The 23,862-nt window shown below is 34.9% G+C and overlaps 1 protein-coding gene across 2 annotated transcripts; it reads right to left on the bottom strand.

Moving 5' to 3' along the window:
* Window positions 1-416: 416 nt before the first annotated feature.
* LOC144968877 (NFATC2-interacting protein-like) lies at window positions 417-23,127 on the bottom strand. 2 transcript variants are annotated; one of them, XM_078907690.1, is made up of 8 exons: window positions 22,991-23,127; window positions 20,730-20,978; window positions 16,731-16,806; window positions 12,973-13,119; window positions 12,182-12,386; window positions 11,507-11,651; window positions 6,656-6,765; window positions 417-5,942 (listed from the first exon to the last, which is right to left on the bottom strand). In XM_078907690.1, the coding sequence occupies exons 2-8, from the start codon at window positions 20,965-20,967 to the stop codon at window positions 5,724-5,726; spliced, it is 1,140 nt and encodes a 379-aa protein (XP_078763816.1). In that variant the 5' UTR covers window positions 20,968-20,978; window positions 22,991-23,127; the 3' UTR covers window positions 417-5,723. The 2 variants fall into 2 exon arrangements, with proteins under 2 accessions (XP_078763816.1, XP_078763817.1); XM_078907691.1 differs by having other exon boundaries at window positions 5,593-5,942; window positions 22,939-23,046.
* Between the last annotated feature and the right edge of the window lie 735 nt (window positions 23,128-23,862).

Genomic DNA, 23,862 nt, shown 5'->3' with positions numbered 1-23,862 from the left:
TGACGATAAGTGCTATGCAACATACTAGTGCAAAGCAGCACATTCCAAAGGATGGCAAGCGATTGTTAGTGTACCCTGGATTAATTTTTGTTTTTCATTAACAGGAGACCTCAGTGGTATAAGGCTCTAAAAATACACAGATTCTTGTTCTGAACTGACAAAGTCTATTTCACATAAGCCAATCAATTTTCCTATTTCTATTGAAACGTCATGTTTCATAGCTCTGTAAAACAGCTGGTTCATACTGTGGAATTACACAACATAACTATTATGATTATTATCACTTGTATAGTAGCACGCTTTCCTCTAAGAAGATGAATTATATATGGTATATAAAGTAAAGGGGTAGGGGCATTACATTCGGCAACCTAATAAAGATGGAAGCAGCTTTTGTCATAACTCTGCCAACCAAGTTATTTTTATTTTAGAATTTTATATAAAATACCAATTCAGAAAACATGTAAAAATTGTAACTCAGAAAAGATAAGAAATTGTGAATGATAAGAGGGTTAATATCATCATTTGATCTTTATAATCGGCAGCATAAATTGGAAACAGAAATAAATGTAGTTCGCTCCTCAAACTTGAGGTTCCTACATAACAAAGAAGAAAAATATCTGCAGCAACTTTCAAATTTATCATCTGTCCATCAAACGCACCCTCTCTCCCCAATTCTCTCATATGAGGGATGGGCCTTATTCGATACCTTAATTGATACTACTCATTAAGGTTGTAATTAGTGAGTACTCAATACTTTTTGGCGCTTAATCGGTACTCCATGTGTGGCTTGTTTTGGTTTTGTTATGAATAAAAGCCAGTCCTTTATTCTTCAAAAAGATAAAATAAAGTGTTCTTTGTATGAAAGAATATTTAATGAACAAACGTCATTTTATTATTTTCTTACTCTTACATCCTTGCATTATCATTTTCTTTGGACTTTTACTGAGCAACCTTTTCGACTACAAACTTACAAATTTTCCTTCATCATAAATGAAGATGCCTTAACTTTGAGGGAAAAAAGGAGTGCTGTCTGAACACATTTTGAGGAAAGGGGTGATGGCAACAATGCTGAATGCTTGTTATGCTGCAACACCATCACATTTTCTAGGAATACTAGCAACTTGCGGAAATACCTAACCTCCGTGCATCCCAAAGGACGAACGAGAGGTTGAGGAAAAACACCCGGAGTTGAATTTGTCATTAAGCAAATATCCTACTGCAGAAGACAGAAACAGATAACAACAAAGTTGATGAAGATGATTGCAGTTGATATGCAACCATTATCATTTGTTGAAGACAATGGATTCCAGGAAATCATGCGGACAATAGATGTAAGGTGAAAATAACAATATTAGTAGTAGAAGTAGTAGTAGCAGTAGTAATAGTAGTAGTAGTAGTAGTAGTAGTAGTAGTAGTAGTAGTAGTAGTAGTAGTAGTAGTAGTAGTAGTAGTGTATTAGTAGTAGTAGTAGTAGTAGTAGTAGTAGTAGTAGTAGTAGTAGTAGTAGTAGTAGTAGTAGAGTAGTAATAGTAGTAGTAGCAGTAGTAGTAGTAGTAGTAGTAGTAGTAGTAGTAGTAGTAGTAGTAGTAGTAGTAGTAGTAGTAGTTGTAGTAGTAGTTGTAGTAGTAGTAGTAGTAGTAGTAGTAGTAGTGGTAGTAGTAGTAGTAGTAGTAGGAGTAGTAGTAGTAGTAGTAGGAGTAGTAGTAGTAGTAGCCGTAAAAGTAATGATGATGAATTATGAGGCTATCAATATTTTCATTTCTTTTCATAGATACACCATACCATCCAGGCAAAATATGGCCAGGAACATTCTTCCAAAGTCACGCAGAGTTAAGTACAGCCTCAGACGTTATGATCACCACTGATTATGGTCATCAAGAGCAGGCCAGGGAGACATTGGCGTTACATGCCATATACTGGACGACTGGAATATGAATAATATTGTGCTTGCAACAAAGCACTTCAAGGAGGACCTTCAGTTAACTATTAGAAAGGAATATATCATGATACAATTAAAAGAAAAAATGTAGTTATTCTTACTTTGGTGCCGGTAATGCAGCCTTCTATCTGAATCATTTGTTCAATGTTTTTCATAGAAGTTACTACATATCATTATCCTGTAGTAACTTTCGATTTGTTTGGGAAACTAAAAAGTTCAAGATTTACAATTAAAGCACCCAAGAAAAGTTAAGACAAAAGGGAATTGGTTCAAATAGGAAACAGATGTAGATTCCAAGAGCACACTATCAAAGTACTTAGTTTGAGATGACCGAAAAGTCTCCCCCAGACACCAGCACAAGATCCCACTCAAATGTTACAAATCATATGTTAAAAATAAAAAAATAACAATACATAACTGAGAGATGATTTACAAGGAAAAAAATACCATCTCCCAAAACTATAAATACCCATTTAACTGTTTCCCTCTCAGCCAAGGTCAGGACAAAACTAAGTAATCTCATTCCAAGACAAAGACAGAAAGCAATTTGGAAAACCGATATAGGGGGATAGAAGACACAGTAGGTGCCCCTCTGCCCACTATGGGAGGTCAGGAACCCCACCAAGACAAAACAAAAATGCAAAGCCCAAAAGTAAATACTACATAAGATGAACACAGTAATGCTGCATTGAAACTTCAGAAATATTGAAACTTCAGAAATATACAGTGCACACAGCCGTTTAAATAGGGCCCAAACTTTCACTTTAGTTACTTCTTCCCTCACTGGCTACCGTCGAGTAATGTAAACAACCCACCGTCAGCCACAGTGATAACAGCTGTCAAGACAGCGTGCATTGGCAATAAATTATGTCTGCAGGTAAATCTCATCAAATTATGTCTGCAGGTAAATCTCATCGTTTTGAATTTCTCTCAGGCAGAGAGTAGTAGAAATTTCATCAAAATACTCAATTTTCTCAGCCCGTTGTGGACGCAGCATCTTTTTCATAATTTTCAAACATATATGGATACAAAGGCCAATTTTTCCTCTACAATACGCAATTATTTTTATTTACATCATTAAATGATAAGTTTGTGTTTTGCTCTTTTGAATAATCAGAGTTTTTTATGAAATAAATATTTAAATTATAAGTTTAAGAAATATTTAAAAATTCAAAATATCAAGCCAACACTTTTTACCATCAAGTGTGAGGGATCAGAGAAAAGTAGATAAAATTATCTTTCATATGATATAAACTTTATTATGTAGATTCAGGGATTTAAGAATAGAGGGTGTGGAAAGGAATCTCAATAATTATTTTTGTTACCAACAAAGAGGAGAATATTTCATGATATTTTAGAAACCCAATAATAAAACTAGATAGTGATGATAAGAGACATTTATTTAATTTGATTTCATTGAATTTAAGCGGAAATTTTAGATATTTCTTAAATTTACTTATTTCAGTTCTGTTCAGGTTATGGAGAGACACACTGAAGACGGTCATCACACCAGTACAAATGAAATATGTCGAATTTGTTGTGAAAGAGTACAGAGCCGTGCTGAGAGGATTAAAAGACTCTAGACGTTATCAACAGTTGACTATAAATATAAATGTGAAATTCTGACATATTTAAATATTTCAATTTGCAAGAAATGTGTTTCACTGATACATAATTTAAAGAAATGCGATGCAGGTATTGATACCTTTGGTTCAATGAGAAAACTCTGAACAAGAAACAATACTTTATGAGGTGAATATGATCCTAATCTTTCACCAGTGATGTGCTATATGCAGTCTATATGGCACACAAATTAAAAGAGGTGCAAATCAAGTACATGAAAAAAAGTAATGGGCATGGATATCTCAAAAATAAGGTTATGAAACTTATAAGAACTCTTTAAGATTTTCTTAGTGGTTTTGATTGTCTTTAAATGAATGTCCTTATATAACAATTTTTACTGGAATTCTTATAATTCGTTGATTCTGGGATAGATATAAGTGAATCACATTTGACTATGTTTCTGGTTTATTAAAAAATTTCTATTAAGACAATGCTGTGATTGGATTTCAATTTTACCTTACTCAAAATTCTTACCTTTACGTACAGGTGAACTGATATCTCAAAAACGCCTCAATCTACTGGTATAAAATTTATATGTCTACATTCTACAGATATTCAACATCATTTCCATTACTTTTGTTTTAAAATCTTAAGTGTTGAACATGTTAAAATATTCTCTTAAAAATTTTAATTCACTTAAATTTATGTATCAATTTCATGGGTTATCCCTCTTGCTTTTTAACACCATCATAATAATGATTAAATAATCAATGAAAACTCTGTTAATAAACTGTTTGGTAGTATATTTTTTTTGTGCTACACTTAATAACGGCAATACTACATTAGTTTGAAATTCAGAAAAAATCGATCAAAATGGAGAAAAAAATTGTCTCCCTCTCTTAGTGTAAAGCTATGACTCATCATCACTAGACTGGCTAGATTTACCTGGCGAACTAAACTGAAAGCAATAAACGCCTGTGTGCACAACAGATATATCAACAAAGATTATATCAGAATGACATCAAAGCACTCTTTTTTGCTATAAAACATTAGTAAATAAAGATCTAAAATATTGAAATTTTTTTTTTTTTGTTTGTTGCTTTAGGTCTCTTCCAACACAATTGAGGTTATATGAGAGACCGCTGAAACAAAAAAACAAGCAATCTAACAAAAATAGTACAAATGTCAATCAAAATCATAACCTAAAGATATCATAAGCTAAATTATAAATAACCAAGAACAAACAGGCAGAGGATTTACAGGAAAAAAAATATCCCCTGTCAAAAATACAATCACAAACCAAAGAAGCAGGATAGGCTAGTAAAGAGAAGAAGAAACGACATCACTATCGGATCGTACACCCATGCGAACATCATAGGTATATGATTCAAGGGTGATGCTCCCATCCAACCATATATTGAAATTCAGAAGACATTTATATAGAGATAACTATCTACCAATTTCAGCGATAATCGGTTTTAAAAAGAATACAATATATAATTGGCTAAAAATTTCTTGATATGAGGTAAAATACAACAGCCAATGAAAATGAAAGATTATTATCCAATATCTCATGAATGGAACCAATACAGTCAATATAATTGTCCGATTATCGGCCAATAAATAAATCCTCACCAATGTAAGGAGAATGCCTGATGCAAAGTCAGATGAGGATACTGTACCATCAGAACCAGTTTCCATGTCCCTATAGTAGCTGTCAAGACTATCTGCTGCTAAGCAAAACACCATCCTAGAGGTGCTTCCTTAATTCATCATTGCAGGCACTGAGGACAGGACCTACAATATTATTCCAAGCCTTCAATAACTGATCACAATTATTTTTTCAAGCTAAATTAAGTGAAATATCCTAAATTTTAAAACCAGCCCTTTAAAGACTCATCTAGATTGTCTTCCCTGTTGTAGCTCACATTTTCCTATTTTTTCCCTTTCATTAACCGAAAGGACGGTTATGTTGACATGACACTTATATTGACATTTTACCACTGTTCCGACGATATCCATCCTCAAATGTAACAATGGTCTCATTCCAAGACAATCAAAGAAGGTAAAGTGGAAATAAAAAACAAAGAATGGTGGATGACAAAACACAGCAAGAGACCTCATCAGTCCATGAAGGAAGATAAGGGCCCACATCCACAAGCTTGGAAAAAGAGACTTTGAAGAAAACTTTTGTAGAAACAATGAATCAGTTTATACAGCCCTATATAATTGTAATGATAGAATTTTGCCATGCCCTTCTATTTCTGGCTCCAGCTTTTGAAGCGGGCACCAAATCCAAAATATCGCCATCTTCCATTTCAAGGGAAAGGGGAGTATCGTTTTGTCCAACATCCTCTCCATCAAAACAGAGGCTGTAAGATGAAGCATTTATTCCAACTTGCTCTGCATATTTTCCCAAAATATCTTTAAACGGTTGCCTCTGAAAATGATAAAAATGAAAATAAATAAATCTATGATAGAGAAGGTTACTAGCTAAGATTGTAAAGATATGTGCTCATAATCAAAAGACTAATATTGGATCAGAAATGTCACATTGATGACCGTTGGCCGTTGATACACAAAATGGATCCGTTTCAATATAAAGAATTATTCAAATTATTTTTTTTCATTCTTGATAAAAAACTGAATTCATAAACTCTTTCACACGAGTATGGGGGGCTTATCAGTTGAGAATGAAAAATAACTTAAATAATCCTAAAAAGCTAATAGTAGATTTTAGAATAAAATGCACCAAATGTTTATATTAAGAGTTAAAGTTCAAATTTATATGACAACACCAAGGCCTAGTGGATTTTTAGCCAAAATCGGGCCACTCTAGCAGACTAGATATGTAGATCATACCTGAACCATTATAGAAACCATGAATCAAAATAAAAATACAATAAAAATAATATTTATACAACATATACTATCAGGAAGTTACAGGAACGATTTTGTACAATATTTATTGAAGGGCTTATGAATAAGTAAAGGATTGTAAGTGGACAGAGACATGAGTCTATACACTTAAAATCCTTTTCATTTAACAAAACAAGAAAATCTTTCTCAACTACATTAATGAAATAAAATACAGACACATATCCAATAGCGGTTGTGCATTTTTTCTTTCCAGTTTTTGCTTCAAGTACATACCATTGTAACATTCATTTCAGTCTTTCTTTTGCTGTTTGAACACTGAATAAGCAGAGAGATGGACTCTTTCCCAAACTCATTTACTTTCGCATCTTTCATACAGAAGCATTCTGAAATGAAACAGGAGACAAGCATTTCATAGGGAGAATATTTGCAAAACATAAAAATCTACGATTCTACAGGTAATAAATAAAATGTAGGTAAGCATAATAACATAAAAATTCACTCCATTAATAACTTCCAATCAAATTATATAAAATAAATAAATACAAAAAGAGATAGGATTATTTCCAAACTTTATTCCCATGAAAGAGAATTGACGATTTTCTTTTTTAAGTGATTCAAAAACATATTTCCCAACAAGCTACAAAGTTAGGTCTTTGAAATACTAATCTAAATCGAGAGAAAAAAATTTTTATGTAGAAAAAATTAAAAGGCTCCCAACCATGATGTAACTATAGTAAAGGCCATGGCACCTGCCTCTTGAGCGGTCATGGTTAGGGCCATTGTAGTAGATACACAGAGCGGGGAAATTGATACGTAATTGGGTCATGTGTAGTCAACAATCAAATTTGTCATTCTTTGTTTCAACCAGCTTTGGTCACAGCCTCTTTTTTTCTCTCGCTTTATTCAATTTGGTGGAATTTTAAATGTTATAATTGAGTGAGAGTGTGCTTATTTTTTGTTGACATTCTGAAATTTAGTTTACCTGTGTTTTTTGGATTATTTCTTTGTCAGATTTTCTTTTTTTCTTTTTTAAATCACTGCTTATACTTGGAATTCCATCATCGTGGGAAAGAAATACAGTATGCAGTATGCAAATCGGTCTATGCTAGAATAACGTGAAAATCAACATCCGCATCTGGGATACCTGATGCAGATCAAAAATTAAAAGACTTTCATACGAAGGACATAATAAAATCCTCTACATTTCCTGATGATTTCCAGAAAAAATTTGAAAATCACTCAGGTACTTTAATTTGGGGAAAAGACAGTAACGTTTCTTTCATCAGTGAATCAAGAGATTGGCCTATTTATGGTTTTCCCATTTATTTTACTTCCTTGGGTTTATATAAACACGGAAACATAACGGGAATTATTTATGAAGCATATGTAGGAGTCAAGAAAGTAAAGCATCCTGCTATTTGTAAAGAAATTAAATGCAGGTCAAAATTCCAGGAGCTAGTTGATTTTTTCTGCTCATCTATAGATGACAAATTCAAATTTATTGAGAGACAAATTTATCTGATGAACCTTCAAAAAAACAAATGGATATATGCCATGGATGATTTATGGCCAAGCATTTTCATGGTATGCGGTTTCAAGACAACGGTATTCTCAATTGAGAGAGGTACTTCAACTGCCATCAATAACAACACTTCTTCAAAGAGTAACGCGATCAGCAAAGAATAGTGATGATGTCAAACTTTTCTCATTTTATTCAATTATAAAGAAGAAAGGAGCAGGGCTTGCATAATCAATGCAGATGAAGTTAATGTCAAGGCGTCATTAACGTACATTGTTTATGAGCAATGCCAGCTCCATAAGTGATGCTCATTTTGGGGATTGGGGGAGGGTTAAAAATGATCAATTAAAAAGTATTTAGGGAATAGTACAAGAGCTTTTTTGTTTTGTTTGTTTGTTGCTTTAGGTCTCTTCCAACACAATTGAGGTTATATGAGAGACCGCTGAAACAAAAAAACAAGCAATCTAACAAAAATAGTACAAATGTAAATCAAAATCATAACCTAAAGATATCATAAGCTAAATTATAAATAACCAAGAACAAACAGGCAGAAGATTTACAGAAAAAAAATATCCCCTGTCAAAAATACAATCACAAACCAAAGAAGCAGGATAGGCTAGTAAAGAGAAGAAGAAACAACATCACTATCGGATCGTACACCCATGCGAACATCATAGGTATATGATTCAAGGGTGATGCTCCCATCCAACCACCCGCGTACAAGAGCTTTCTTTTCCAAATTGAAATGATAAACAAATATAAATGTAGATAAATAAATAAAACATACCCATAAAGTGGACTATTTATAATACATTTTCATGGATTTACCATGGCCACTGTGTGCATCACAGGGTTTCATTTACCTATAAAAATAAAATCATAGAGTTTTGAAATCAGGATGGCATAATGTACTATGGCTGTTTAAGACAAAAAGGAAGCATCAAATAAAAATAAAAAGAGATTTGAATATGAAAGTGACAAATATTTCAGCATCATTGCAATCAGAGTAGCCAAGCTATAATCAACTATCATCAATCTAACCAACCAAAGCACTGCCACGATACTTGTTAGTAGGTATACTTTAGCACAGCAGTTAATGTAAGATTTTCATTAACATGCAATCTTCATTATTATCATCGTCATCACATATCATTATTAACACCATTCATTATCATCATATTCATCTCCATCATTTGTCCCTTCCCCAATCTTTTATTATCTCCCAATCATAATATCCTCTTCTATGACCTACCTACCACCCCCCCCCCCCCCCCCCCGTACAATCAACGCTTCTATCATTCTCTCTCTCTCTCTCTCTCTCTCTCTCTCTCTCTCTTTTAGAGTGGTTGCAGTAGTAGTGGTAGGGATGATGATGTGATGGTTGTTGTAGTAGTAGTGGTGGGAGGGATGATGATGATGTAGTGGTTGTAGTAGTAGTAGTAGTAGTGGTGGCTTGAGTAGTTTATGTAGGGATGATGATGTAGTGGTGGTGGTAGGGATGATGATGTGGTTGTAGTAGAAGTGGTGGTAGGGATGATGATGTGGTAGTGGTTGTAGTAGTAGTGGTGTGGTTGTAGTAGTTGTGGTAGGGATGATGGTGTGGTGGTTGTAGTAGTTGTGATAGGGATGACGCTGTGATAATGGTTGTAGTAGTAGTGGTAGGGATGATGATGTGATGGTTGTTGTAGTAGTAGTGGTGGTAGGGATGATGATGATGTAGTGGTTGTAGTAGCAGTAGTAGTAGTGGTGGTTTTAGTAGTTTATGTAGGGATTATGATGTAGTGGTGGTGGTAGGGATGACGATGTGGTTGTAGTAGAAGTGGTGGTAGGGATGATGATGTGGTAGAGGTTGTCGTAGTAGTGGTAGTGGTTGTAGTAGTTGAGGTAGAGATGGTGTGGTGGTTGTTGTAGTTGTGATAGGGATGACGATGTGATAGTGGTTGTAGTAGTGAAGGTAGGGATGATGATGTGGTGGTGGTGGTTGTAGTTGTAGTGGTAGGGATGATGATAATGATGTGGTGGTAGTGGTAGTTATGGTGGTAGAGGTGATGATGTGATGGCAGTGGTAGTAGTAGAAGAAGTAGTAGTAGTAGTAGTAGTAGTAGTAGTAGTAGTAGTAGTAGTAGCAGCAGCAGTAGTAGCAGTAGTAGTAGTAGTAGTAGTAGTAGTAGTAGTAGTAGTAGTAGTAGTAGTAGTAGTAGTAGTAGTAGTAGTAGTAGTAGAAATGTAGTTGTAGAAGTAAATAGTAGAAGTATTAATAATTAGCAGTAGTAGCAAATATTATATTCTTTGGGAGTAGTAGTAGTAGTTGTAATAGTAGTAGTAGTTGTAATATTAGTAGTAGTAAGTAGTAGAACTAGTAGTAGTAGTAGTAGTAGTAGTAGTAGTAGTAGTAGTAGTAGTAGTAGTAGTAGTAGTAGTAGTAGTAGTAGTAGTCAGTAGTAGTAGGTAGTAGTAGTATAGTAGTAGTAGTAGTAGTAGTAGTAGTAGTAGTAGTAGTAGTAGTAGTAGTAGTAGTAGTAGTAGTAGTCGTAGTAGTAGTAGTATTAGTAGGGATGATGATATGGTGGTGGTTGTAGTTGTAGTGTTGATAAGGACGATGGTGTGGTGGTAGTTGAGTAGTGGTGGTGGTGGTGGTAGAGACGATGCTGTAGTAGTGGTGGTAGACATGATGATGTAGTGGTAGTTGTATTTGTAGTAGGGATGATGATGTGCTGGTGGTTGTCGTTTGAGTGATGATGATGTGGTGGTGGTTGTAGTAGCAGTGTTAGGGATGATGAGGTGGTGGTGGTGGTTGTTGTAGTAGTAGCATTGGTTGGGATGATAATGCAGTGTTGGTTGTATTAGTAAGTAGTAGTAATAGTATTAGTGGTGGTAGAGATGATGATGAGGTGGTTGTTGTGGTGAGGATGATGATGATGAGGTGATAATTGTAGCAGTATCGGTTGGGTTGATGATGTGGTGTTGGTTGTAGTAGTAGAGGCTATGCGGATGTTGATGTAGTTGTAGGGATGTTGATGTGATGGTGGTTGTATTAGTTGTGGTGGTAGGGATGATGATGTTGTGGTTTTTGTCGTGGTGGTGGTAGGGATGATGATGTGGTGGTGGTTGTAGAAGTAGTGGTGGTGGTGGTAGAGTTGGTGATGTACTCTTGGAAGTTGTAGCAGTAATGGTGAGAGGAATGATGGTGGTTGTTGTAGTGGAGGTGGTAGGGAGAATGATGTGGTGATGGTTGTAGTTGTGGTGGTAGTAGAATTAATGATGTGGTGGTGGTTATAATAGTGGTGGTGGTTATAATAATACTGGTGGTAGGGATGTTGATTAGAGGTTGTGGTGAGTGTTTTTCATTCATTAAAAAAAAAAAAAAAATGAAAAAGGAGTAATTGTGATGGGGATGGGCGGACATAAACCACCATTTAGGCGGAAATCCGCTTTTGACAGAAGATTCTCAGCCTTGTTCACTATGGGTTACCAATCACCCAGACATGGAGAATCAGGGGTGAGGGTTAACCATCCCCACTCAAAATGTGTATGTCATGGCCTTTACGTCATGCTCCCAACCTAACTGCATTTATCAATAACATCCTTAAATAAATCAAACAAACCTATAATGTCAGCAACAGTGAGACCAACTTCCCTGGGGGTTTTGGAGAGAGGCAAGACCTGGTCATTTAGGTAAAGACTAAGATATTGTTCCTCTTGTCCTGTCTCTCTGCTCAGGTGGGCTAACAAGTTATGAAATGGGTCAGTCTGTAACAAAGAATTAATTTTGATTTAAACGTAAAGAATAATGTGATGAACGGTAATGATACTTAAAGCAATATCTTAAGGTTTCAATTTAGAACTTTAAGATAGGTAAATTATAGAAAAGAAATATGTTTCTTTGTCAAAATCAATGCTGTTAAAGATTTGGTTCTAATAACCTCAAACACTTACATAAAGTTCTTCCCTAATTGCAGTACATATTCATTCCAAGTACTTTCAACAGATGCAAGATGCCTCTGTGCCCCTTAGTTATTTTCTTTCCACTTAATCATACTGCTAAAGTTAAATATCGTTTTGCTTCTATTGTTGTATAGCTGAAAAAGACTTTGAGCTTGACAGATTCTTTATGTGATGAATTGGTTCTACTTAATACAAATCTTTAAAATTTTGTAAACAACAAATAACAGTACTGATGGGAGAAGAAATTGCATCCATTATTTTTTTAAAAAATCATTCAAAGCAATTAAAAAATATTCATGCAACTGTATTCCAAAAATGACTTTTCAGAAACCTACGATTCGTAATTGCAAACGATGCATATTTGACAAGTATCGAACTTTCACAAGCATTTCAGTCTTTTTTAAAGGTGAAGGGTCTTCGAGTAGAATAGCAGAAGTATCTATATCTGTGTAGCACGTCCTCCTCCCTCTTTTTCTTTTGGCCTTTGTGAAAGGAGTAGATGGGGTTGATTCTAAATTGCCTTTTGCCATGTTAAGTGTTCTGAAATAAGAAGTAATAAGAAAATGTTATTAAAAAAGGGAAAGATGAGCTTTTTAAAATATGATTTTGCATAATACAGGGGTCACAAAAAAAGGATTACATTTTCTTCTAACCCCAGTGATATAGAAGAATATACCAATCTCAGCGCAAAAATCACGATCCATTATGTCATAATAGCCTGTAAAATGCATTTCATTATAATGTATTGATAATAAATCAATTGTTTTTCATCACTTCCCTTAGATAAGGTGAGCGACTCAATTTGTTTGGGTTTGTTTTGTTTTTTTTCTAGAAAAAACTCTGAAAATGAATACTAGACACATTTTTCTAATGAACACATTCAAATTATAAAGTATGCTAATCTATACAAATCAAAACATGATATCAGATTAGGAACAGGGTTTCAAGAAATGAAGTGAGCTGGAAAGTGCCAGAAGACAACAGAGAATAAAAACTTTGCGGCAGCTCGAATCCGCGACCTTGCTGGTATGACAACTCCGCCTGGTCGGTGAGATCATTTTCAACTATAATGTACATACTTCTAAAAACTAAATCTGAATATGGCTTGGTCTTCTATCACACTTACCTTAGAGCCGATGACAATTTCTTATTCATTCGCCGTCTTTTTGGTTGTATGATTGTTGATGTTGATGGTGGTGGAGTTGGTGATCTCAATGAATCGGGACCCGAGCTTGATGGTAAATTGTTGTACTCTTCCTCTTCCATGTATTCACTGCAATTCATCAGAGGGGAAAAAACGTTGACGGTGCAAACACTCAGTAATTATTATGATCTCTCTCAATATACTATTCTTTTTTTTATCTATTTAACTGGACAGGCTTCAGTCTGACATTCTTATAAATTGAGAGACAAGATGGGAAAAGCCTGCAATCATCCGGTAAAAATTTTGAGCTAAGTAGTCTCAAAAGTAAAACAATGATCTCTGTTTTTAAGCACTCCAGCTTTGAGCTAAATCAGGGAGTGAAAATAAAGTGGGTGCACATTCACTGAAACTGACATTGTTTATAAGTATCAACACACACAATTTTCCATCAAGTTTTAAAAACTGATGATAGAGAAATTAAACCAGTAAACATAGTACACAGAAAGAATCAAAATGCTCCATTTCTATCAATTCTCTTGTGTACAAAATACACATTCTATTCACATCTCTATGAGGAAACAAGACAAAGCTGATTTGTCATGAATATACATTGCAATAATTTCAGACACAATACCAGAGAATTACAGAGTCTAAAAAGGAATATGAAGGGTAGATCTATTCGTCCATAAGGACGAATATCATCAGCCGTCATTGCCGTACATAAGAACAAATAAAGCGATGTTCACTATTCGTACTTCACACTAAAGCTGGGCAATATTTGGTATTGTTTTCACTGTTCAAGACTCAATTCTACATCAATGCATGTATTTGTATCGTCTTTCATAATTTTCCCCATCCCACCCTCTGTGAGTCAAATAATTGGGAGTCTGTGAATGTTTGTGTGATGTTTTGATTTCATTTATTTCTTTTTTATATGTGTGAGGTTTATCCCTTCCTCCAATGAATCATCTCTCTTGGTGATTGTTTCAAATTAAAAACTATCTATCTCCCATTATATAAGCATCTGATATGCAAGAGGTGGCTTGCTGATGGTCACATAAGACAGTGGATATTCAAACTTTCAAATACGAAGCAAAGGCCCCATCGCTGAGCCACACTAACCCCCCCCCCCCCCCCCCCCCCCCCCCCCCCCCCAATCAAACATCATGGCAATGCACAGTTTCCTCGAACGTTTTGAACGTCCTGAGGAGTTCGAGGAAACCGTGCTGGAGTGTAAATTGTCAAATGAATTAAAGATTAATAATGGACACAAATATCAAAACCTCAATATTGTAATTGTTTAGCAATGAAGATCGCATGGAAACCCTTGGGCCTCGTTTCAGTTGCCATATATATATATGAATGTTGGTGGATACTTGTAGGTACAATATTGTTTGATAATGTTGGTTAGAGCATATAGAAATAAATAAAGTCACTCCTGTACTTTTTGCCGCAATTGTCTAAGCAAAAAATATGCGAGTGACTTTATTCATATATATATATATATATATATATATATATTGAATCGTGTTGGATACAAATATGGTACGAATAGTGCTCGACATGTAGCACAATGGAGCGAATTATTATATTAATATTTACCACAATGTTGGAGTCTACATCGATGTTTCAGGCCTTTTCAGCCATCGTCAGGACTGTGTGTTACGTGAGTTTGGTTTGTTGTGTGTTGTGTGTTGCCTGTTGAAGTGGTTCCGTAGGTTTGAAGTTGATTAATAAGTACTTCCAGCGATGTGGAAAGTATTGTACATCTCATTTTTCGTGTTGAGTGTGGCTTCATGAGGGTGTTTGATTATAGTATATTTCTCTTCCAGGCATAAGCTACATTGTTTTGATGTTGGTGTGTATCCTGTTGCTTTAGATAAAATTTTCTATGAAATGTCTAGTTTGTTGTCTTTTAATTTCCAAATAGGTTCGCTGAGTTTTGTGGATGTTTTTTTGTTAGTGTTTCTAAATGTTGAGGTGTGGAGGTTTTATCTTGTTTTGAAATTATTTTCCGTTAGTCCTACATATTTTTCTTGCTCGTTTTAGTTTCGGTGACTGTGGCTTGGTAAATTAAACTTGATTCTAAACAATGTTTGTTTAGCGAGCAATGTTCCTTATTGCTGCAGTTGCATTTCCTGGTGGGTGGGTTTTGCTCTTATCAGTGGTGTATTAATATTTTTTTGTTGTGGCTTGAAATTATTTGTTCTATGGTGCGCATATATATAAACAGACATGCCAAATTGAAAACTTCAAATTTAGTAATTTTTATGTCAATTTTTAGTAGTTTGACAAGGAAATTTGTAATTTTTGAAATTGTGTATGAACAACCACAATATCTTTATTATTATCATTATTATAGTAGTAGTAATAACAGTAGTAGTAGTAGTAGTAGTAGTAGTAGTAGTAGTAGTAATAGTAGTAGTAGTAGTAGTAGTAGTAGTAGTAGTAGTAGTAGTAGTAGTAGTAGTAGTACTTGTTATTTTCTTATCATTATTATTATTATTATTATTATTATTATTATTATTATTATTATTATTATTATTATTATTATTATTATTATTATTAGTATTATTATTATTATTATAACAGTAGTAGTAGTAGTAGTAGTAGTAGTAGTAGTAGTAGTAGTAGTAGTAGTAGTAGTAGTAGTAGTAATAGTAGTAGTAGTAGTAGTATAGTAATAGTAGTAGTAGTAGTTGTTCTTCTTCTTCTTATCATTATTATTATTATTATTATTATTATTATTATTATTATTATTATTAAGTATTACTAAGAATTTAACATTCGTAATTTTCCATAAAATTTAGTATTTGGCCATGAAATGTGTCTAAAATTCGTAAAATTACGAAAAATTCGGCATATATATGCTGATGCCCCATTAAGGGAACCAGCCAAAAATGCACCATTGGAGGAAACAAACTATATTTCTTGTATGAACCAATATAGAACAATCAACATTATTTTTTACCATGACGTGATCTTTATACATCACAAGAGCAATTTAGTTACAAAACAAAAGCTATTGTAAGACAAGATATAGAAAATTTGCCGGTTGCCTTATTGTTTACCTAACATTCTATATAGACAATTAAAAGGACTTGAGGAAAAAGTAAGACAGAGGGGAATGGTTCAAAAAGAGAACAAATGTAGATTCCAAGAACACACTATCAGCCTACCTAGTTTGAGATCAGCTAAAAGTCTCACCGGACACCAGCACAAGATCCCACTAAGAATAATACGCTCAAATGTTTACAAATCATATGTTAAAGATAAAAAAAATAACAGTACATAACAGAGAAATGATATACAAGGAAAAAATATTATCTCCCAAAACTTTAGCTATACATCAAATTGTTTCCCTCCCAGCCAAGGACTCCGGCCAGGGTCAGGATAAAACTAAGTAATCTCATTCCAAGACAAAGACATAAAGCAATTGAAAAACAGATAAAGGGGTATAGAAGACACAGCAAGTACCTCCCTGCCCACTATGAGAGATCGGGAACCCCATCCCATTGTAATCCTCCACTACTAGCAAAGTCCATGATATGTTTAACAGATTTAATACCAAGATCTTAGTCTTAAATTTTCATTCCTTTGAACCAATGGAAAAAAAAAACAACAAAAAAACAAAAACAATATGTAATCCAAAGGTAAACGTGATTTGAAGCTTTTTGAAATTGACTACCAAGACTCAAAATCGTTTCATATTGAAACCCAGAGTTAAGAGAGCTACGAACCATATTTCTTTATTTTGATGTTTATCCCCAGTGGATTCAGCTGCCTCATCTGAGTGATCAGGGGCATAAGTTGTGTCTGTAAAGAAATGAAATAAAGGTAAATAATGGAGCAGAAAATTTAAAAAATAAAAACATAAAAAGTATTTTCTTGAACTATACTCACTTCAAGAGAAGTTAAGTACTCCTTCAAATGATATGTTGAGAAAAAAAAAACAACTTGATTCCCATTGCTGCAACTGTACTTTGAAATAATATTTTTGGCACTTTATCATTCTGATTTATTTCAGATTTGTTTTGATTTTTTTGTTTTGTTTTGTTTTTGCAAGCATGAGTTCCTCTTTGATTTGATACAAATCTCAATTGTCTGCCTTTTCAACGAAAAAAAAATTGACTTAAGATGCACTTAAAGTTTACAGACTCAAATTTTTACCTTGGTTTACGTGCTATGATTTAAATATATAGTATAAGGCGGCCACCATGGGATCTCACAAGTGTCCATCTTAGCTAAGAGTTACATTTTATGTCCATTTTAAATGAAGCTGATCCTGGTCCCAACTAAAATTATTTGCATGGTTTTGATCCCACCACTCTCTCTCTCCCTCTGTGTGTGTGTGTGCCCCCCTCCCTCTTTCTCTCTTTCTTCCTCTGTTCCTCACTACTTTTCTCTCCCTCCCATATCTTTCTCATTCTCTATAGAGTTTCAACTCTTTGAATCACACCTATGTAGATAGTCCTTTAGAGCTACAAGGCCCATGGAGACAGAGTATATTCCAGTTTCTATTGTGTTAAACAAACAATAGCAACTGATTGCTACCCTTTGGACATGACATTAGTCTATCACAAACGTACTTTCCTCCAGATCTAACAGGCCCAGATAACCAAATACTCTTGGTGGACAAGGGGGTCAGGGAAAACAATCCAGGATCGATCCCATTTCCTTTAGGTGTGAAACCAGTTCTCTACCAACTTTCTAGCAGGATTCCCAATCACACCAATGGCATGTCTAATTCCAATTGAGTATTAGTATGATCATCTGAACTCAGTCAATGTTGTTTGACTCTAATAAACGCCTGTATTTGATATAACATTTTGTACAGGTGTATTATTTACCAACTCAATGTACAGGCTTGTCATTTAGCCTACAGATATGATTGTCTGGATAAGCATACAGTAAACTTTCAATTGGAAATAAAGATACGATACTCGAATCGGATTCTCATTGTGGAGATAAGAGGACTTAAAAAAGAGGGACATTCTATTGAGCTGGCCATAAAATGTTTGCTTTCTAGTTTATTCAGTAGATAGCCATCTTGTTCAATTGGTCTTTTATTATATGACACAAAAGATACTCCTTGGTTACCATTTGACAAGACCTTGAAGACAATAGGTTCAATTCTTTTCACGCAAAACTAAGCCAAAGTTTGCTGTTGAGGATTTTTTGTTGTTGCTTTAGTCTCTTCCAACACAATTGAGGTAATGAGAGACGCTGAAACAAAAACAGCATCTAACAAAATAGAAAATGAAATCAATCATACCTAAGATATATAAGCTAATTAAATACCAAACAACAGGCAGAGATTTCAAAAAAAATATCCTGTCAAAATAATCAAAAACCAAGAAGCAGGATAGGCAGAAAGGAGAAAACATCATATCGATGTACCATGCGAATCATGTATAGACAAGGGTGATGTCCATATATCACCTGTGAAGGTATGTATTGTCCTACCACAATATTTTCATTTTAAAATAGATTGATAGCATCAGTGTTGGATTATTTATATTCCTTCTTGGGATGCCTCGGCGATGGGATCTTATCGTGCCATTGCGAATATAAAAACTATTTTAGTGATGTTCCATGGTTCACTATGCTTAAAGAGCTTTACACTGCTTCATTAATTTCACACAGTTCAATGTAATCTTTTTGTGTGTGTGTGTGTGTGTGTGTGTACTGTCATTGTTACAATGTCCATCACTGCCTTAAATCACATATACAATTAGTCGAGTGCATAGTGTCTTGCCCAAGGGCACAATACTGGGAACAGACTATTTGTCATCATGGTAAACCATTCAGTCACTGAGCATCTTTAACATTCATTGATTTTTATGCCTATGCCAGAGTAATAACTCAAGTATACAACTGAATTGACCAAGTCAGCACCATAACTAGCATTGTAAATAAGCTATGTATTCAAGTTAATAATATGTGACAATGGTTGTTGATTGTTGACTTTGACCTTGGCAGTGATACTTTGGGCAGGGAACTTTATAAACAATCCAGGGCTGTCAACGATCCAGACAAAAAAAAAAGAGAAAGATTGAGAAGGAAAAAAAAAGAGAGAGTACAATGACAAACCAATCCTAGCTCACAATAACGTACATCCAAAAAAGACAATGAAAAAAAAGGAGAAAAGGCAATAAACTAATTGAGGCCATATGATACATTCGCTTAGGAAAATATCCATCTAAAAAAATAATTGATAGATCAATTACCATGACAATTGGAGTTTTTTAAAAAGGTATCGATCCAAAATCACAACTACAACATAACATAACATAAACATCACATAATAAGTGGAGAACAACTTTCCCATACTGCAACCAACACACAAGCCAGATCTCTATATTTTTACTTAGGTTAATCTTACCCTACTTCAGCCATTGCAGAAACATGTACGATCTCATTGAAGCATATTTTTCCTTGTGGTTTAGAAGTTGCTGGGTTTTTTGTTTTAATTTTGTTTCTTTCATTTTGGCCTCATCATTTAATTAATTATTAACATTGTTTTAAGAGTGGCCATTTAAGCGAAATTTGCATTGAAAATCTGGTACTTAATGTAATACTTTGAAGAAAAAAGTTTCTATAGTATTGAATCAAGGCAGAGGGCTATCCTCATTGTATAATGAGGATGCCTAATAGTTTTAGATGCCATACCTGAATTGCAATTTCTCAAAGAGTGGGAAAAAATGGCTGGGAAGTAATGTACATCAATTCCAACAAGAAACAGGGCGTTTCTGTCACTTGAAGTAAAATTCAACTAATAATGTTAAAACATCGTCCTAATTTTCCTAATAATCATAAATAAAATTAAATTAACATCATCAAGCACATTTCCATTTTTTCACTATGCTCAATACAAATATTTCCTAGTGCTTAACTTATTCCTCCAGCTGGACATAAGGAAACAAAATTCCATTTCATGATAAAGGGCAACTTGTTTGCAGAGTATTCTTTTAAAACTTGTAATTTTACAAAATCTGCCTAACCCTAGAGCGAGGAATCTTTTCAAGCTAACTAGTTTTATGTGTAAAGAGCTAAGGTTTATGCAATCATTGTCACCAACCATGCTCAACATCCTTTGACTTTGTTACAAAACAAAGAAACTATGAATCAATTAGCCAGCAACTCTTTGCATTCACAGAAAAACAGGGGAAAAAAAAGGAAAACAAAATAAAGAATCATTATTTACCGAGTGTGTTGAAAGACAAACGGAATGTTAGAGTAACACAATAACTTTAATTTAAAAATTCCTTAATCAATGGGCATTTTATTTATTATTCCAGGAAGAGATGTTATATATCAATGCTGATGGTGCCAAAAACTGAAAAGGGAGGAAAATTTTGAATATTGCCTTTACTTTAAGCCCCATTATTTTTACAGCATTCACCCCCCCCCCCCTCCCCCCACGCACACACACACATTTTTAGAGCAATTGAGATGATAAACTATCATTGATACTCTAGCTAACTTCTAGAGAGTGGGAAACTGCAACTATTTGTTCCACCACACATCAAATCTCTCACTGCCAGTACATTTGATTGAGGGAAATATTACTTTTGAAAAAAGAGGAAATTCCTCCTCTGACTCAAAAATCGCGGATTTCCGCAGATCAGAGGAAAACCATCAGCATTGATATATATAATATAATTATCAACATGGCATTAAAAAATATAAATACACATAAGAGAAAGTGTAAAATTTAGAGATAATAACAGACTTACCAGTGGTTCCAATGATACCACTCATTGAATCACCACTCATATTGTTATGATCTTGAATAGAGCTCATGTCTCCCAGCAAGCTGTGGTATCCACGGGAGACACAAGAAGTATAGACTGATGTATCATGTACAGTTGCTGTTGTTGTAATAGTCAAAGAAATATCTTGAGTTGGAGATGCCTTTTTTCTTGCAAGACCTCTTCTACCTTTACGAACAGTGGTATCCGATGTAACTTCCATGACTGATGTTTCTGAGGAAGAAAAAGAAAGAAATGAAGGAGCGAGAGAAATTAGCGGCCCTTTATAATATAGTCATTAAAAGATGTCACATTGCTAGGGCAAGGAAACTTCGTAGTAGATTTTTAATTAATTGTTCAAAGTTAGGATGAAAGGTTTCAGCAATTGGCTGCTGGTATAAAAACAGGCAGTGTAGCAATCAGATGTTACTGCAACATGAGATTGAGACAAGAAAAGGAAATGGAGAAAGAAAATGAAAGGAAAACTTCTTACTAACATGAGTGGATACTATACTGAGCGTCATTAATTACTGGCCAAACTTTAATCAGCTGTAACTTGCAAAAGTATTTATCACAAACAGCAATTCCAATAAAGATACTGATACCCTTTTTTGGATGTAGGATAAAGGTTCCAAAGTTATGATGATTTAACTACAGTGGTTTTCTGAAATTAAGTAGCTGCACAATCCTCTGTTATCAAGCAGAGCCTGCTTATAGCCGGATTGTGCTTATAAGCAGATTCAGATATTTTTGCTAAGTCTGTGTTAAATGTTACAGTAAAATCAACTTTTTCCTCTGAGTTTGACGGGGAGTCCCGATAGCTCAGTTGGTAGAGCAATCGCTTCTCATGCAAAGGTACCGAGACTGATCCCAGGTGCAGTCGAGATTTTTTCTGACCCCCCTGTACCCCCAGCAGTGATAGGTAGTTGGGTTTCTAAGTTCTGGTAGAAAGTGCTTTGTGATAGACTAGCATCCTATCCAGAGGTTAGCAAGCAATTGCTGTTGTCCGTTTCATGTTACAGAAACTGGAATAAACTCTGTCTGCATGGGCCTAAGTTTTCAGATGTATACATAATGGTATGCATTCAGTTACAGGCTTGAAATTACCATTGGGAGTGACAAGAAATTTCATGCAACTGAGCACAAGTTTTCAAATATGACATAACTATCATTTAGCAGCCTGAGCTTCAATCACAAAAAATCTTGGTCACGGCAAAATCAGAAGAAAAGTCCTACAAAAATCCCAAAATTCTGCAGAGGATTATTATCACTGAAGGACTCATTGTTGCAATGGTAATACTCTCAAACTTATGCAAAATAATTTCCACTACACTTAGGTTACTGGGTCCCAATAGAGCACTCGCTTCACACACAAAATGACCAAAATGGTGGTTGTAGCAGTGGTGGTAAGGTAGGTGATATGGTGCTGGTTGTTGTAGTAGCAGTGGTGGTAAAGATGGTGATGTGATGGTTGTAGTAGCAGGGGTGGTAGGGATGGTGATGTGGTGGTTGTTGTATTAGTTGTAGTAGGTATAGTGATGCTGAGGTGGTGGTTGTTCTAGAAGTGGTGGTAGGGATGGTGATGTGGTGGTTGTAGTAGTGGTGGTATGGATGGTGATGTGGTGGTGGTTGTTGTAATAGTAGTGGTGCTAGGGATAGTGATGTTGTGGAGGTTGTTGTAGTAGTGGTAGTAGGGATAGTGATGTGGTTGTGGTTGTAGTAGTGGTGGTCGGGTAGGGATGGTGATGTGGTGGTTGTAGTCTGTAGTAGTAGTGATGATAGGGGATGGTGATGTGGTGGTTATAGTTATAGTAGTAGTGGTGGTGGTAGGGATGGTAATGTTGTTGTGACGGTTGTCGTAGTGTTGGTAGGGATGGTGATGTGGTGGTGGCTGATGTAGTGGTAGTAGGGATGGTGATGTGGTGGTTGTTAACGAATTTCCATTATCCCGCAGACAGGTGTCTGGGGATAATCACAGCGTTAAGATATTTTGATTTTTTGAGTCTGAAAATGTTATCAAAGTGCCTATTACTAACTAAAAAAAAAATCGAGAACAGAACTGAAACCGTATTCAGTTCAGTTCTGACCTCAAATTCAAATAATAGAATTTTTTTTTCAATAGTCAATAGAACGTCGTAGTCGTAGAGTAGCCTGAGTCTCTGACTCTAGATAACAACTCTTATCTAGAATTTACCTTTCAATCCAAATTCTTAAAAGAAAGAAATATATTCCTACACCACACTTACTGTAAATTGGAAAGAATTTATACTATTTTTTGTCGCCCCTTTTAAATCACAAACTCATTTTATAACCAATTGAGGGTAATGATCAATGAGTCGTGTTTTGAAATTTCACTTTTCTTTCACTTTCGCTTCGTATTTCGTGTCAGGGTTGCCAGATTATTTTTCAACAAAATGCCAGGGGAAGACTCAAAAAATGCCAAAACATTAAAAAAAATGCCAAAGTCTGTTGACTCCCACCCCCACTAAGAAAACTACTCACTTTTGATAGACAATTTACTATCATATCCTGGTGGCTTGCGTGTTTTATCTTCTTTTTTTTTTTCTTTTTTTTTTTTTTTTGAATTATACTAAATTTCCTGTTGGGGTAATTTTTTACTTACTGACTACTAAGTGGAGTGCTAAACCACTACACCACGGTTGGATTTTAAGAATGAAAAGAAATACATTAACATGAAAGGTAAATACGTAAAGGAGTGAAATCATTGGATGCTGTAAAATCAGACCACCCTAACGAACAGAGTTTAAAGTTAACAGGCGACCATGACGCAAATATACACGAGTTTTGCAGGAGATTCCCAGAAAACTTACGAGGATACTTGTCGAGGGCTGAATTTGAGTGAATATCTGAGGGAGGCAGGGCTAGTTCAGGGTGTGAGTTTTAATAGCAAAGTTTTCCGATGTGAAGAGATTTGTTTTTACGCGTTTAGAAAGGTGTCATTTGAAGTATAATATACAAGAAAAGAAAATGCCAAATGAAAATGCCAAATGCCAAATGATTTTTCTAATGCCAAACGGTTTTCAAAAATGCCAGATTTGTGGAATCTGGCATTTAAAATGCCAAACTGGCAACCCTGTTTCGTGTTTTGGGAAAGATA

The sequence above is a fragment of the Berghia stephanieae genome, chromosome 3 (assembly GCF_034508935.2).
Source record: "Berghia stephanieae isolate SIO BIC M18660-M18661 chromosome 3, UCSD_Bste_1.3, whole genome shotgun sequence".
Taxonomy (NCBI): Eukaryota; Metazoa; Mollusca; class Gastropoda; order Nudibranchia; family Aeolidiidae; genus Berghia; species Berghia stephanieae.
Note: the sequence above shows the minus strand (reverse complement) of the source record. Positions and strands in the feature narration are given on the sequence as shown.